Source organism: Carex rostrata, chromosome 17, assembly GCF_964058835.1.
Source record: "Carex rostrata chromosome 17, lpCarRost1.2, whole genome shotgun sequence".
Taxonomy (NCBI): domain Eukaryota; kingdom Viridiplantae; phylum Streptophyta; class Magnoliopsida; order Poales; family Cyperaceae; genus Carex; species Carex rostrata.
Genome location: NC_135934.1, coordinates 3,249,199 through 3,263,713, shown reverse-complemented (window position 1 = coordinate 3,263,713; position 14,515 = coordinate 3,249,199). Strand labels below are relative to the sequence as shown.

The window sequence follows — 14,515 nt, the reverse complement described above, 5'->3', positions numbered from 1 at the left end:
AAGTGTTAAAATAATTTACAGATAAGGACAAAGTGATATCAGATCTGTATTTTTTCACTGAAATTCAAAAATTCAGGAAGAGACAGTTGCCCCCCAGCTCTGTGGATCTGCCCCTACTTATTAGTATATATCAGTAATACTATGTTCTTATTCAAGTTCATCATACTATGTTCTTAGAATTTCATAAAATCCAGTACATGTTTTATATTTTTATGATATTATTTAATTAGAGATAACATGATCATAGACTCTAGAATTAACGGAAATTAAACAACCTAACCATTATAATATAGTAGTTGTTGTTGTCCTGACGAGACTGTAAAAAATAAAACATATTGTAGTAAGCAAGACAATTTGAAAGAAACTATTAATATGAATACCTTCTCAAATCTCAATATATCTAATTCTTTTACACAAATTTGAAAATATTTTGGACTATATCTAAAACTACAATGTTGGTAGACATTAGTAAAAATTATATAGTAAGAACTATATTCATAACTGAGATTTGGATGAAAATTATCCATTCATTCATTGTATAAAATATACATTAGTAAAAATATATTTCATGTCTTTTTCTGTGCTAGTTTTGTGTATTACTTAGTAAAAATATGTTTCATATCATTTTTGTATTAGATAGTGGTCAGATAGATAAATTATAGTTCCATGTTAGAAAATAGTCATAAACTTATAAAATTTAGCATTTTATGCAAAATAAAATATCACGCATTGAGAATGAGATAGTAATACAGTTGGTTAGAAAAAAAAAATTAATTATTAGATAGCTAAAGATCGAAAGTTTGAATTTCTCTCACCACTTCACAACCTCTACGGAGATTTTAAAAAAAAATACCATGCTTTATAATTTTAGTGCAGATTCTAATTGTAAAATTCTAGTGAAATAATTCTCACCACAGGGATCACATAACATTAGCCAACTCGTTGTGTGTGTCACATCGATCAATTAGATATTAGAAGATAATTATAAAATAAATAAATGACAAAAAGGCTAAGATCCCTTTCCAACCCTGTACTATGTCTAAGTGCAATTGCATGTGCACAATAGTGTAGTGTTAGACTGACAAACAGAGATAATGTAAAAGAGCAAAACAAAACAAAAGGATTAAAAACAAAAATATCATTAGAGCTTCTTATCTACCTTCATATATAGGATTTCCAATAAATATTTTAGGATTAATATTTTTATTGTAAAGCGAATTAAAAAGTATCTTTATAAATGGATCGCTATGAAAATCGTAAAATGGTATATATATAGTTTACGAAATTCATATGTGGATTTCATAAGTTATTCATCTAATTCATTGAATTCTGAAGAATTTGAATTCAAATCTATTATAATAGTTTAAACATTATTGATAAATATATTGTTTTTTTCTAACTTTTTAATTATATTTTATTGGAATCCGTTGTTAGTTTTCTTTAATTGAGTTTATAAAAGTTGACTTTTTATGTCATATACTAGCTAGTTAAATTAATTTTGTATTCTATTTTTTTTATAATGCAAGATTATTACAAATGTATTCGTATCATGTATGTATTTGCTATTTTAAATATTTTAGCAAAATTCAAAATATGGTACAAATTCGATCGGAAACTAACAAGTGATCTGCCACAGAGGATCTAGACACGGTAATGCCACCCGTGCAGCAGCCCAAGTGAGAACTGAGCAAAAAGTCAAAAAATGACTTATTGACTTGAAGTCTTTAACCACTAATCAACTCTGTCCTTGTTGGGGATACTCTTTCTCTCTATTGCTGATTCTTATTAGCTAAGGAGAAAAAGGGAGATATATTCAACATATTTGCTGAGATGCAGTGGTGCACCTGCGTTGGGAACATATTATGGGCGTTGCTCACTATCCCTCTTTGCCTCCCCCTTTCATTGATCCTACTTCTCTTCGCCGCAATTTGTGGGCTTTGCGGGTAATTAAACACGCAATTTGCCACTTGTACATTTGCACTTTAATTAATCTCTGCTCTAAGCTCTAACAACAATTGCAACTTAACTATTGCAGTGAATTTCTGCTATGGGTTTTACCTAGCATGGCTTTCCCAAAGGGGCTGATAAGTGTAGGAAATAACCTTATTTCTTCAGCCAAGAAGATTTTGGGGTGGTGCTTGCCTATGAGTAAAACCATTTTCTCTCCCTATTGCAATATCTTTTTGTTTTGTTGTTATTTACTTAGTTGTATACGTACGGTCTTTGTTGCTATTAAATTTAGCAAAGTTTGGAAATTTGTCCAAGACTTTCAGAATTTGTACTGTTTGGTATACTCCAAATTTCAGATAAAACTAGTCATATTAATGTGCAAATTTCAGATAACCTCAAGAAAGGATATAATATGAGTTTATTTTAGTTCTTTCCATCCTTCTGTGGCAATCCTATCTTCTTCTTCTTCTTTTTTTGTTTTTTTTGAGATAATATGAGTTCAAGCCACCTAACTGTAAATATCCGATCCTCAATTTTGAATCTGTGGCAATGCTTTGTTTCAAATATTTATTAATAACTGTCTATTTCTTTCTTATGATTTTTTTTAGTTTTATTTGAGCATGCTGCTCAGAGGGAAGAACAGAGAGGAGGGGCTACCATCCAAACATTTAATCCAATGGAAACTCAAAGGGTTTCAATTAGACAATCCACCTTGACAGAGAATGAAAATGTAATTTTTGGTTTTCCTAAGATTGGCTTTACCTACGAAGAGTTGACTGTTGCTTGTAACGGGTTCTCGGATTCAACCTTTATTGGAAAAGGAGGTTTTGGGAGTGTGCACAAAGGTGGATTGGATGATGGAAGAGAAATTGCAATCAAGCAGCTAAATGCTGATAGTAGGTGCGGTGACCGTGATTTCATTGCTGAAGTCGACGTACTTAGTCGGGTGCACCATCGTCACCTTGTCCAATTAATCGGGTGCTGTATTACCAAGGAGAGCAAAATGCTCGTTTGTGAATATGTTCCTAATAAAACGCTAGAGTTTCATTTGCATAGTAAGAAATAATTACACTTATTCTTCAGTTGCATTCCTTTTGTTATTCTAATCCTTTTTAAAGTTTATTATCATTTAGATTTTTTTTTTGTTAAGCACATGTTATTCAAGCCTCCCCAATTTTGTTTTCTTTTTCAGACATGTTAGCGGAAATATTCTAATAAAATTCAAGAATTCAATGAAACATCCACTCAAGCATTTTATATATCTTGAAATTCTTTTTAATGATATGCACTTGATATTATGTTTTTATTCTATATTGTTTGTGCAAAGTTCTAACTTTGATGATGTGCAGAGAGGCCCGAATCGTTGGTGGATTGGTCTACGAGATTGAAAATAGCAATTGGTTCTGCCAAAGCGCTATCGTACCTGCACGAAGATTGTAAGTTCTGCTCCCAATTCCTCTTTATTCGGAGTTATTTTCGCATCTTTTTAATTACAAACTTGATCTTTTTTTTCTTTTTTTTTAATCTTTGGTAGGCCAACCTCGTATTATTCATCGCGATATTAAGGCAGCAAACATTCTTCTCGAAAACTCCTTCGAAGCGAAGGTCCAATACACTAATTTGAAAAAAGAAAAAGAAAAAAGGAACAGTTTATTTTTTTACTTTAAAACTGAGTATGACATGCATCTATAATATTTCATTAATTTTCATGTAGGTAGCAGATTTTGGGCTTGCCAGGTTCTTTCCGGATGGTGAAACACATGTTTATGCAACTCAAGTTGTTGGAACTCGTGGGTAAGTAATTCGGTCGCTGTAATTCCCTTGTGTCAACAATCTACATATTACCTGAATCCAAGCTCCAGGAGCCTAATTAACCTCAGCCCAAAAAAAATAAAATAAATTAACTGAACTCAGATCTGAGCAAACCTATATAAACAGCATCTGACTCTACCTGACCTTACCCGGCTAGCAGTGGCCACCTCTAGATGTTCTTTTACTTTGTTGACATTGGTTGCAAAATAGGTATCTTGCTCCAGAGTATGCTTCTACTGGGGAAATCAGAGAACAATCTGACACATATTCGTATGGAGTTGTGCTTCTTGAACTAATCACAGGGAAGACACCGCTTATACGTACCGACTCTAGAGTGGAGTGTTTAGTAGATTGGGTAAGTTCACTTCCATAACCATTGGCTTCAATATCTTTCCTATAAACATAAATTAAGTAAGAATTTCTCCTAGAAGCAGGCTAGGCTAGGCCTTCAAAAAAAAGAATTTCTCCTAGAAAGCTTATCATTTTTTTTTCAACAGGCTAGGCTATTGCTATTGCAAGCATTAGTGGATAATAATTACCATGATATAGTGGATCCAAGATTAGCAAATAACTACAATTCTGAAGAAATGAAGCTTATGGTTGCTTGTGCTTCTGCTTGTGTGCGTCGGTCACCACAAGCTCGACCACCTATGAGTCAGGTATAATTCATTTACAAATACCAATTATGGGAAATCACAATACTCTTAATTTTCCAATTAATACGATATCCTATTCAATAGGTTGTTCTGGTGTTAGAAGGCATAGCAACTCCTGACACTCTCGGTGACGAACCTATTCAGAGCTCTGGTGATCTCACTAGCGGGAGTCGACACAGTATGTCAGGGTATACCACAACAGATGACACGACGACGGACATTTCTATGAATCTAGAAACGGAATACATTACTGCTTATATCAATTCAACCATGTCTGAACAAATTCCACATCATGTTGCATCCATGAACCAGACTGTGTCGCAGGATGAACGACCCGAGTGTGTTGATTTTCCCATAGATGAGATTGCATCAAGTGACGGCATGACAGCTGTCGTTCCTCGTATTGATGCCACTGGAAGAGATCTTGAGAGAAGTTCAATGGACATGTTTCTATCTGGTGAAAATTCAGAGTACCTTACCAAACAGAGCACAGCAAATCAGGGGCACAGTTTGAACACAGAGTATATAACAGCAGAGATATCCTCAGTTTAGAGTTAATATTGTGAAGGACCCAATGCATTGTTTATAAATTTGCATTGATTATATAAGTAGGTTCTTACAATAGTGTGTACTATGCTAATTGCTGAGGTACAGTAGGATTGAACTTGATCTTGTTGTGTGCCTTTCCTTCAGTTTACCAATCAGTTGGAGCTTAAGTTATTAAATCAATTGATCTGAATATTTAGATATAAATACATGTTTCTATTGATATAAACACTTTACCTTGTAAATGCATACATTCATGTAGTGAGTTGCGCAATAGGTGGGAACAGGGTGAAGATATTGACAGACATATTTTTGCTTCACGCAGCAAACCAGTCATCTAATTCTTGCGTGAAGCCAAAATAGCTCTGTCAATATATTACCCATGGGACAGGTGTGCTAGCTCTTGAATTTGCGGAATGTATGAGGAACACTAATTGTTATTATAATTAGTAAAACAAATAGGAGGATAAATTTAGAGAAATTTGTTTGCAGTACTACTAGCACACCTGTTACGGGATACAGACTTCGGTTTACGAGGAAGTAAGCTGGTGGACCTGATTTTCAGGGCCTTAAGTGTTTTACAGTTGCCTCAGAACTTCCAACCAAAAAAGAAAAGAAAAGAAAACCGCTGCTTGAGTACCAAATGTAGTTTCATCAACCATATTCTTCATGTAAACATTCCATAATCATTACAGCATTCCCAAATATTAATATGCTCAAGTTATGACATCAATCCCAAATATTTAACATCCTATAGTTATATACTCAAATTGTATTAAAAGCATATAATGTTTTACAAAATATGATTATTTTAGAGACATGATTAAATATCTAGGATTAAATAATTATTATGTGGTCGAATGGTTATCTAGTGAACCTAGAGTTTCTGGAGGTAGTCTTCCTCCTAGCACAAGGGCAATCTGTTCAAGTCAAAATTATTATCAGAGAAATTTCAAAACACACGTTGCTTATAATAAATAGCAAATTGTTAACAACAGAATTGTGTAAAAATCTTGTAATAGTTGTTTTTGGTGTTTCTTCTTTCCCATTTTCCCTTGTCAAAAGCAAACTGATTTCATCTCACCCTGTATCATATTGATGCTTTGTACTTTGAGATAATTGATCTTACTCGACTTATGGGTGGGCGTTCATGTGGCGAGTAGCGTGTACAAGCAATACCACAAGCAATCATCATCCTCATTTCATCACGATTGTACTGGTTCGATAATTGTGGATCTACTAATTCACTGAAGTCATTGTTTTGCAGTGCTGGCCTTAACTTTGGTTCTATCTGAAAAGCAATAGTAGCATTATTCTAGTTTGGGCAACAAAGCGCACAAACTAATTAAATGGTTAATTCTTAACAAGGTGAAAAGCATAACTGTGATTCTTTGAAAAGAAAAAAATACATGGCTGCTATTAGATGTATAAAATCTTAAAATATGCATTCATTGATATTCAAATCAACTGAATCCAAGCAGAATAAAATCAAATGAAAGAAAAAGATTATTAAGAGAACTCCATTTATCTGCAAAGGAGAAGGCAATGATGCATGCCTGGTCCAAAAACTGTGCTTGGCACAAATAAAAGGAAGTTTAATAAAAGAGAATATAAGAACTTACATAATCAACCAAAAACATAGGTTCACATTTGGGAGTACATGACCTCCTTCCGCTAATCAGTTGAAGAAGCACTACTCCATATGAATAAACATCACACTTTTCATTTAGATTACCGGTTTGAATATACTCTGGAGCAGCATACCTGACACATTTAATACTACAATATTTAGATGTTCTTGTTCCGTATTAATATGTTCAATGCATTTCAGAATCCCTGACATGTAATAATTAACATATATTTTCAATTACTGAACAGCAATCCTATAGATACAACCTGTTTTTATGTGAAACATGCATCTTTCAAAATGAGTATGGCACAAAAACAGAGATCACAAATATACTATCAACATAATTTTTTAAACATCCTGAACTAAAACTCTAAATTGCAAATTATGGTAGTAGTAGCAGCAGTAGCTCTCAAAGCGTACGTATATCATCAAAAACAAGAAATACATTGTTATAACAAATAATTCTTTACTTCTTTACTCGAATGTCCTGATCTGACAAGCATGCAAATAGTATTTCCCATAAATAAAGAAATATCATACCCAGCTGTTCCCATTACACGTGTTTCGATGTGGGTCACATCATCATGAAAGACCTTGCCAAGACCAAAGTCTGTGACCTGTAATAAACCACAAGATATATATGGGATGACGTTATATGAGGTTCTTCTAAGTTCTAATAAAACACAAGTGTGCATGCTAATTTTATAGCATCTAATTAAACACAAGATTGCACAGCAATTACAATGAAAGCTTTTTTCAAGCATCTTTATTCCCCATTCGTTTCTTTATTCAGTTAGGCCCTTCTACATCCTTGTATTAATGATAATCCACCATGCTGGTGAGAATAACTGAGGATTTCTCTCAACTGAAATCTTGTATTGTAATTACGGTCTGATGATTGGAGTTATGTTGTTAATTAATTGGTGGTGATCTATTAATTGGGATTTAGCGAGTGCAGATGATAAATTGAAAACTAATGAATGAAAGTAGAAATCAGATCCAGCGACAAGGAGCTATATTTCATATAATTTGTGGACAATCATTCCAAGAAAAATTAATATTATTGTGATAGGAGTGATAGTAGTTCAGGATGTACCTTGGGCTGGAAATGGTCATCTAGTAGAATATTTGACAACTTGATGTCACGGTGGATAATTCTAGGTTGGCCTAGAAGAAACAATAATAAGGGTTACAACTTGAAAAATCATTTCAACTCAAAATAGAGAAGATTAATTAGTGATATCAAATGGATAGCAAGATCTAACAGCCTTCGTGCAGATAAGCAAGAGCCTTGGCTGAGCCAAGAGCCACCTTCACTCTAGTAGGCCAATCAATGGTCTTTGACCCCTCCCCTGTACAATAAAAAAATTCTTGTATAATATTGTCTTTACAATGAACAATCTCCTGATAGTTTGGTCTTATATATATGTGCTGCTTTTTCATATATATGTATTTTAGTAGAAATAAGTTAAATGTTGATCCGATTTAAGGCATCAATTAATCCAAAATTACAACAGAAAATGAAACTTGGAAAACCTATAATGTGAACTTAATTAACTAAAATTCTTGGTTGAAAATTACCGTGCAAATAAGTGTCGAGTGAGCCTCTTGGAATATATTCATACACAAGCAGGCTTTGTCCTTCGGTGATACAACATCCAATTAACTGGACAAGGTGACGATGGTGCACACGACCAAGTAAATCGAGTTCTTTCAAAAATTCATCCTCCCCTTGGTAGCCATTAGACCTCAAGGTCTTGATTGCAACATGCCTTCCATCCTGCAGCTTACCTTTATACACTATCCCATATCCACCTTCACCTATCATATTCCTTACAGAAAATCGGTTTGTTGCGGCTGCCAGTTCTTGATAGGTAAAACCAATTTTAGGAAAGCCATAAATAATAGTGCTTCGAGGGACTGTAAATGGAAGACGGTTTGTAAGAGGAACCGGTTGTTGTGTCATATTAATGACATGTTCTACGAGGGTCTGCGTTGATTGCAGAGCAGCAGTTCTATCATTTCTTACATGTCTGTTTTTATTACGTAATCCAACAGCTGCATCTGAAAAATAGGAACAATAGTATTTCTCGTATTATTTATAATTGTTGATATCTAGTAAAGTGAGCAACTCGCACTTTAATACTTTGGGTATGCCAACGTTTTTGGCATTTCAATTTGGACATTTGACCCTGAAAGATTGACCCCCATTCACGTTTGACCCTTATAGTTTGAAAGTCTGGCTCCGTCCTTAGTTGTTGTTGTTGTAGTGGCTTTAAGTACCTACTAATGAATCTATTGATAAAAAATATATTTACAACGAGTCAAATGATTCTCATTGCTAGATCTACTAATTTATTCTCATGAATCCCTCTAAACTATCATATTTTTCTAATCCTGCTTATCTACACTGTTTATCACTCTATTACCTTGAGCCACAGTTACCAGAGCACTTGTTTTTTTTGTTTTGTTCATTTTTTAATAAGTACTTGATTTCTGACTGTGGAATTCTTTATGTTTCCTCCTCTCAATTTTTCCTGGGTTACAGTTACAGGACCAACAACCTGGAAACAATATATACTCCTTATCTTCACTAGAAACCTTTATACAGTTGCATGCAGGTTGCAATTCCAGCAAAAGAGTAAATCAAATGAAAAAAACATTTTATTTGGAAGACATAGGAACTTTAAGATAACAAACCGCATGCAGATCACATTATTTGTGAATGTTGTTACCACTAACTCATGGCTCAGTCTTATATAAGTTGGGCACAGCCGGAAATTGACATTCCATTCTATCTGAGAATACACTTCTGAAAAAGAAATACTTACTCTTGAGCAAGCACCAATAAAATATCTTCTTGGCAGTAGAGGCCAGATTGTTACCCATCTCAACCAGTTCTTTTGAGAAGATATGGGTAGGAAAGAGCCACACCAGGAATTCACTGTGGTACATAAATAATTCAGAAAAATACTCAAAATTGAGATGAAGTGGTCAAAAGATATTTTTACCCAGTAAGTCCGCAGATTGAGGCGACAAGGAGGAGGAGGAGAAGGAGAGGCAAACTGATGGGAATCATGACGGATGCCCATAGTACCTGCCACAAGCACTCGCACCATTGCATTTTTTTTTTTTTTTTGCTTCTTAATTTCTTGACTTCAGTACGTTTTGAGACTTGAGACAATTGGGTCCGTGTCCGGAGACTCTCTCACTTTGTCGCTGCCCCTCCGACTCCCTCACTGGGTCGCATTCACTCCAGATATTTGATATGGACAAATCAAATGTTTAAATCCTTTATCGTCTCGCCGTTCACACGGGCTGAAAAGAATGAACACTTAGAGCATCTATAAACTATTAGAGTTTCTAATTTGACGTGGCAGTTTCTAATTCAGTTTCAGGGATGTGGGAGAGTTTCTTATTTAGAAACTATGCAGAAAAGTTTCTTATTAAGAAACTGTTTATAAACTCTATGTTGGCCAAATGATTGGCTCAAATTGTTTCTTTTTTTTTAATTTGTTGCTGACGTGGCTTAATAAAAACTCTAAAATGAGTTTCAGGGATGTAAGAGTTAGAAACTTTAAAGACCATAATTTCTAAAAAGTAGTTAACAGTTATTTAGAAATCCTTTTGAGTTTTAGGGATGTAGATGCTCTTATGTATCCTGCTTTTTTTACTGATATCAGCAATGATTTTTTACTATACGTATTATGCGTTATTATACAGTGAAAATTAAATCACAAAATTTAATGTCTATTTTATCGTTCATTAAATAACTTATAAGAGTGAGGCTATGGTACTATGGCAGATTGGTTGGTATTATGAATCAATATTTTTATTTTCAAGATTCAAATATATAGTCGATTGAATCGTTCAATATGATCTTCATATGAAAATATATTTTCTGATAAAATTATATATGTATTTTTATCAATTTTATTGGTAGATAGAAAATCATTGGATTTAAAAATTCTATAATTCTAGACCATTCAAAAATATTAATTTTCTAATATATATATATATATATAGAGAGAGAGAGAGAGTGTGTGTGTGTGACTAATATGCTTTCGGTAGCATATGGGCCGAAGTACTATCAGTTTAAATTTGAAATTTTAAAATTCAAAAAGTCAATCTGAACCGTTCATCTTGTTCTCCATATTAATATGTGCTTGGAGACCAAATTTTACATTTTTCTGAATTTTTATACTATTTATTAAGTCGCTTTGAAAATTACTGATTCATATTAAATTAGCCGGTAATAATTTCACTGACAAGAGAAATATTTACACATTTTATAGTACACTCCGCTCCTTCTCCAATTAATTACATGTTGAATGATTCACTATTTGAACTTTGAATTCAAAGATATTAATACATATCACTCACCAATCCGGACAATACAGTACCATAGCCTCAACCATAACTTAAAATTTACAACAATATACATTTAATACTATTTAATTTATTATCAGTTGACATTTATAATTGTATAAAAACTAATCCACAATTAATATAAGACAAACAATATGTTCATAAGATTGTCCTACATTTTTATGTATTTCATTCGAAAAAGATTGTCAAATTTATTTAAAGTAATCAAAGTTATTAACAATTTTTATTTGTTGTTCTGCGTTTTCATAAATATAATTGATTATAAAATTATGATAATATAAAACGCATGCTTCTTCGTCAAATTTTTTTTTTTTAATTATGAGAAAGAAATCGAATTCTCTTTTTTCGACAGCCGGAACGCATTTGTTTTAAAATCAGGTATAATGTTATCAGAATAATTAATTCACGGTTCACCCAATCAATCACGAGTGCTGAGATATCTCAACTTTTGCGTGACCAACGTGTCCGGTGCCTATTCGGAGGTGATGTAGGGGGTCAGTATTATGTGTCCTTTGAGATTCGTGCAGAACGTATTTAAACGGTTGGGATTTTCCATAAAGTCACTCAAAGTTTGAGATATCTCAGAGGATACGAATTCATCAATCACCCTCAAGTTCTCGATCTCGTGTGGCGGGGTATGATGAAACATTTCGTGTCAACATAGAACAAGTCTTCGACTTCTCGACGTGAATCCAACAAATAGATTTTAAAAAAGTCAGAACGGTCAGTTGGAACGTTGGCACATTGCAATTTTGAGAGGAAGTGATTGTAAAATTCTTTGGCCTCAATTGATTTTGCAAGGAACTAATTAATCCAGCGAATTACCGCATGATGTGAAGTTGCTTAGAAATATGTGAGAGAAAATAGGAGGCTAGGCGGTGACTCCGGTGAGGTACAATATATTTTCCGGCGAGTAGAATTTAACTCATTATTTTCTCTGCACCACCATATATTTTGCACTGCTACTTGATCACCTTCTAATACAATAAGTCAATAATACAACATGCCTTATCTTTGATCTCTTTGTTTGTCACGTGCGTTAATTCTTGTTCTAATTTTTCTTTAGTGTAAGATAATTAAGGATTACGTGGTGGTTCTATGTGTGAGTTGATTTTTAGTGAAGGTTGGAGATTAAATCATAAAATTAGGAGTGAAAACGGAATGGATAGTGGTAAATTTATATTTATATTTTATTTTTTCAGATACGAATACGGATGCAGATTTAGATTAGATCGAATATGAGGGTGTCTATAGTACAATATTGACTTTGGCTATATTACAGTAAAATTAAATTAAATTAGAATCGTTCATTTCATTTTTCGAACGGTGAAGATTACACCTGCAAGGCCAAGCCTTATTAATATAATTATGAAAGATTAACAAAACAATTAAAATCAAATTCCTAAATAATGCTGCGATTCGCAAGTCGATATTAAAATTGTAAATATATATAAAAAAAAGTTACATTAAATTGAAGTAACAAGATACTTGAAAATTAATTTGATCAAATAAGTTTCAAAACGTAACTTAATTTTTCTTTCTAATATCATAATAGAGGAGGGTAACCATTTTTATAACTAGTAAAATTATTTCGACTTATTTTTACAAATAAATGAACATAATCCGTAGAGAAATAATTTTTTTTATTAAAAGTACTTCTTTCATTTACGACTTTTAAAAAGAACTTGGAATAAAAAAAAATTGAAATTTTCACATTCCTACATTTTACGAAGTAATTGTAAAATATCAAAATAAAAGTTCCTAATAAATAATATTGATCTGGTCATCTATTCTCGTTGATCTGTTGCAAGTTTTAATTTTAAACAAAATTGTTCAAGTCGAATTATAATATTGCAATATTGTTTTATTATTTTTGTGAAACTCGACATGCATATTTAAGTATTTTGTTTTTTTGAGTTTTATTTATATTTTGTCCTAATAAATAAATTTTATAATTTTTTATTTGATTGAAATATATGTATTTGAATAAATTTCTAGTGATAATTGATTTCTTCTAATTTCTTAAGGAAAAATATTATTAACAAAATTAATTGGTCTAAATGAAGAAGCCGAAGCATGTTAAGTTAATTCATAACCAAGTCTTATTAAATAAAAAAAATTGTATCACAAACATGTAATGATATATCATTTAGATCTCATTCACACAAGGGAAAATAGGTGTTTCCCTTGGTAACAATAAGCAAGAACTGCATTTTTCAATTATATATGGATGCTTATTATCTAGCATTATTTATTTAAATTTCACACAATGCCAATTAAAGAACCTACAAGTATTTTGGCTGAGCTAAATACAGTTTAGTTAACTAAATTTATCTCAATAAAATTTTAGAACTACTTTTTAAATTATATATATATCAAGTTTCAACTTCAAATAATAATGACGATATTCAAAACGGCCATGTTCTTTAACTTTTACAGTTTTAGTAAGATTTAGCCTCATGTCCTTGTGTATTAATCAACCAGGACAACATCATAAATTGATCATTTATGTATATATGGTACCTATTGAACAAATTGATACTCCCAGAAATGATCTGGGACGTTCATTTCTCATCAAGATTTCGTTAAAGGTGTTGAATCTAAGCAAATTAAACTGGACGTAAAAAACCGTCCAATATTCTCATTTATTGGTCAATGTTTTTCATGTTTTTCTTTTCTTCATTTTTTGGTTTAAAAAAATATGATGCTAACCGGCCGGGTAGCAAATAGGGGTGTCAACGGATCATCAGATACTATCCAATTTTGTCTATATCCGAATTAATTGAAAAATTATTTAAATTATCCGATCCATATTTGTATTCGAGACTATTTGTATATGGAAAATTATAATAAATAAAGATACAGTTTGATTACTAACTATATGTATCTGATATGTTTACACTTCTAATTAAGCTGCTACAACAAATATACTTTTTGTTCTTAAATTAATTTATTAAACTGAATATATATACCAATAATTTATTACTTGTATTTTTTATATCAATAATTTATTACTTATATTTTTTAATCGTATAATATTGATATATCATTTTGTTGAGAAAGTAGAAACAAAAGTTGAAATCGATTATGTTAGAGTGTATATGACTTTTTAATAAAAATAAATATGCGTAAAGTAATCAGAGAAATTGAGTTCCTATGTTACTATATATATTATGGTGTTAAATTTCCACATTTCACTGACTTTATCATTATTTATTTTTTATTTATATATAGCATTTCGTTTAAAATTACTTGACAACTCACTAGTATATATATATATATATATATATATATATATATATATATATATATATATATATATATATATATATAGAGAGAGAGAGAGAGAGAATGGCTAAGCTCAAATCGTTTGTTCCTGGGCTCAGGAACAAACGATTGGGTTCTCCAATTTCCGAAGTTCAAACGGCCGATCCAAACCGTTAGATGTTTAATCTATATTAAAATGTGCTTGGAGACAAAATTTCATATTTTTTGGAATTTTTTTACTATTTATTAAGAGGGTTTGAAAGTT

General features: G+C 32.1%; 2 protein-coding genes across 3 annotated transcripts; one reads left to right on the top strand and one right to left on the bottom strand.

Moving 5' to 3' along the window:
* The first annotated feature begins 1,737 nt into the window (after window positions 1-1,737).
* Window positions 1,738-5,040, top strand: LOC144568501 (proline-rich receptor-like protein kinase PERK4). Of its 2 annotated transcripts, XM_078318861.1 has the most exons (9): window positions 1,738-1,943; window positions 2,036-2,148; window positions 2,559-3,005; window positions 3,300-3,386; window positions 3,485-3,555; window positions 3,665-3,744; window positions 3,973-4,117; window positions 4,260-4,421; window positions 4,503-5,040. In XM_078318861.1, the coding sequence occupies exons 1-9, from the start codon at window positions 1,831-1,833 to the stop codon at window positions 4,968-4,970; spliced, it is 1,686 nt and encodes a 561-aa protein (XP_078174987.1). In that variant the 5' UTR covers window positions 1,738-1,830; the 3' UTR covers window positions 4,971-5,040. The 2 variants fall into 2 exon arrangements, with proteins under 2 accessions (XP_078174987.1, XP_078174988.1); XM_078318862.1 differs by lacking the exon at window positions 2,036-2,148 and having other exon boundaries at window positions 1,814-1,943.
* A 541-nt stretch (window positions 5,041-5,581) lies between these two features.
* Window positions 5,582-9,779, bottom strand: LOC144568507 (putative proline-rich receptor-like protein kinase PERK6). The gene is made up of 9 exons (XM_078318865.1): window positions 9,606-9,779; window positions 9,426-9,538; window positions 8,176-8,658; window positions 7,860-7,946; window positions 7,691-7,761; window positions 7,135-7,211; window positions 6,587-6,728; window positions 6,094-6,255; window positions 5,582-5,884 (listed from the first exon to the last, which is right to left on the bottom strand). The coding sequence occupies exons 1-9, from the start codon at window positions 9,716-9,718 to the stop codon at window positions 5,813-5,815; spliced, it is 1,320 nt and encodes a 439-aa protein (XP_078174991.1). The 5' UTR covers window positions 9,719-9,779; the 3' UTR covers window positions 5,582-5,812.
* Window positions 9,780-14,515: the final 4,736 nt, after the last annotated feature.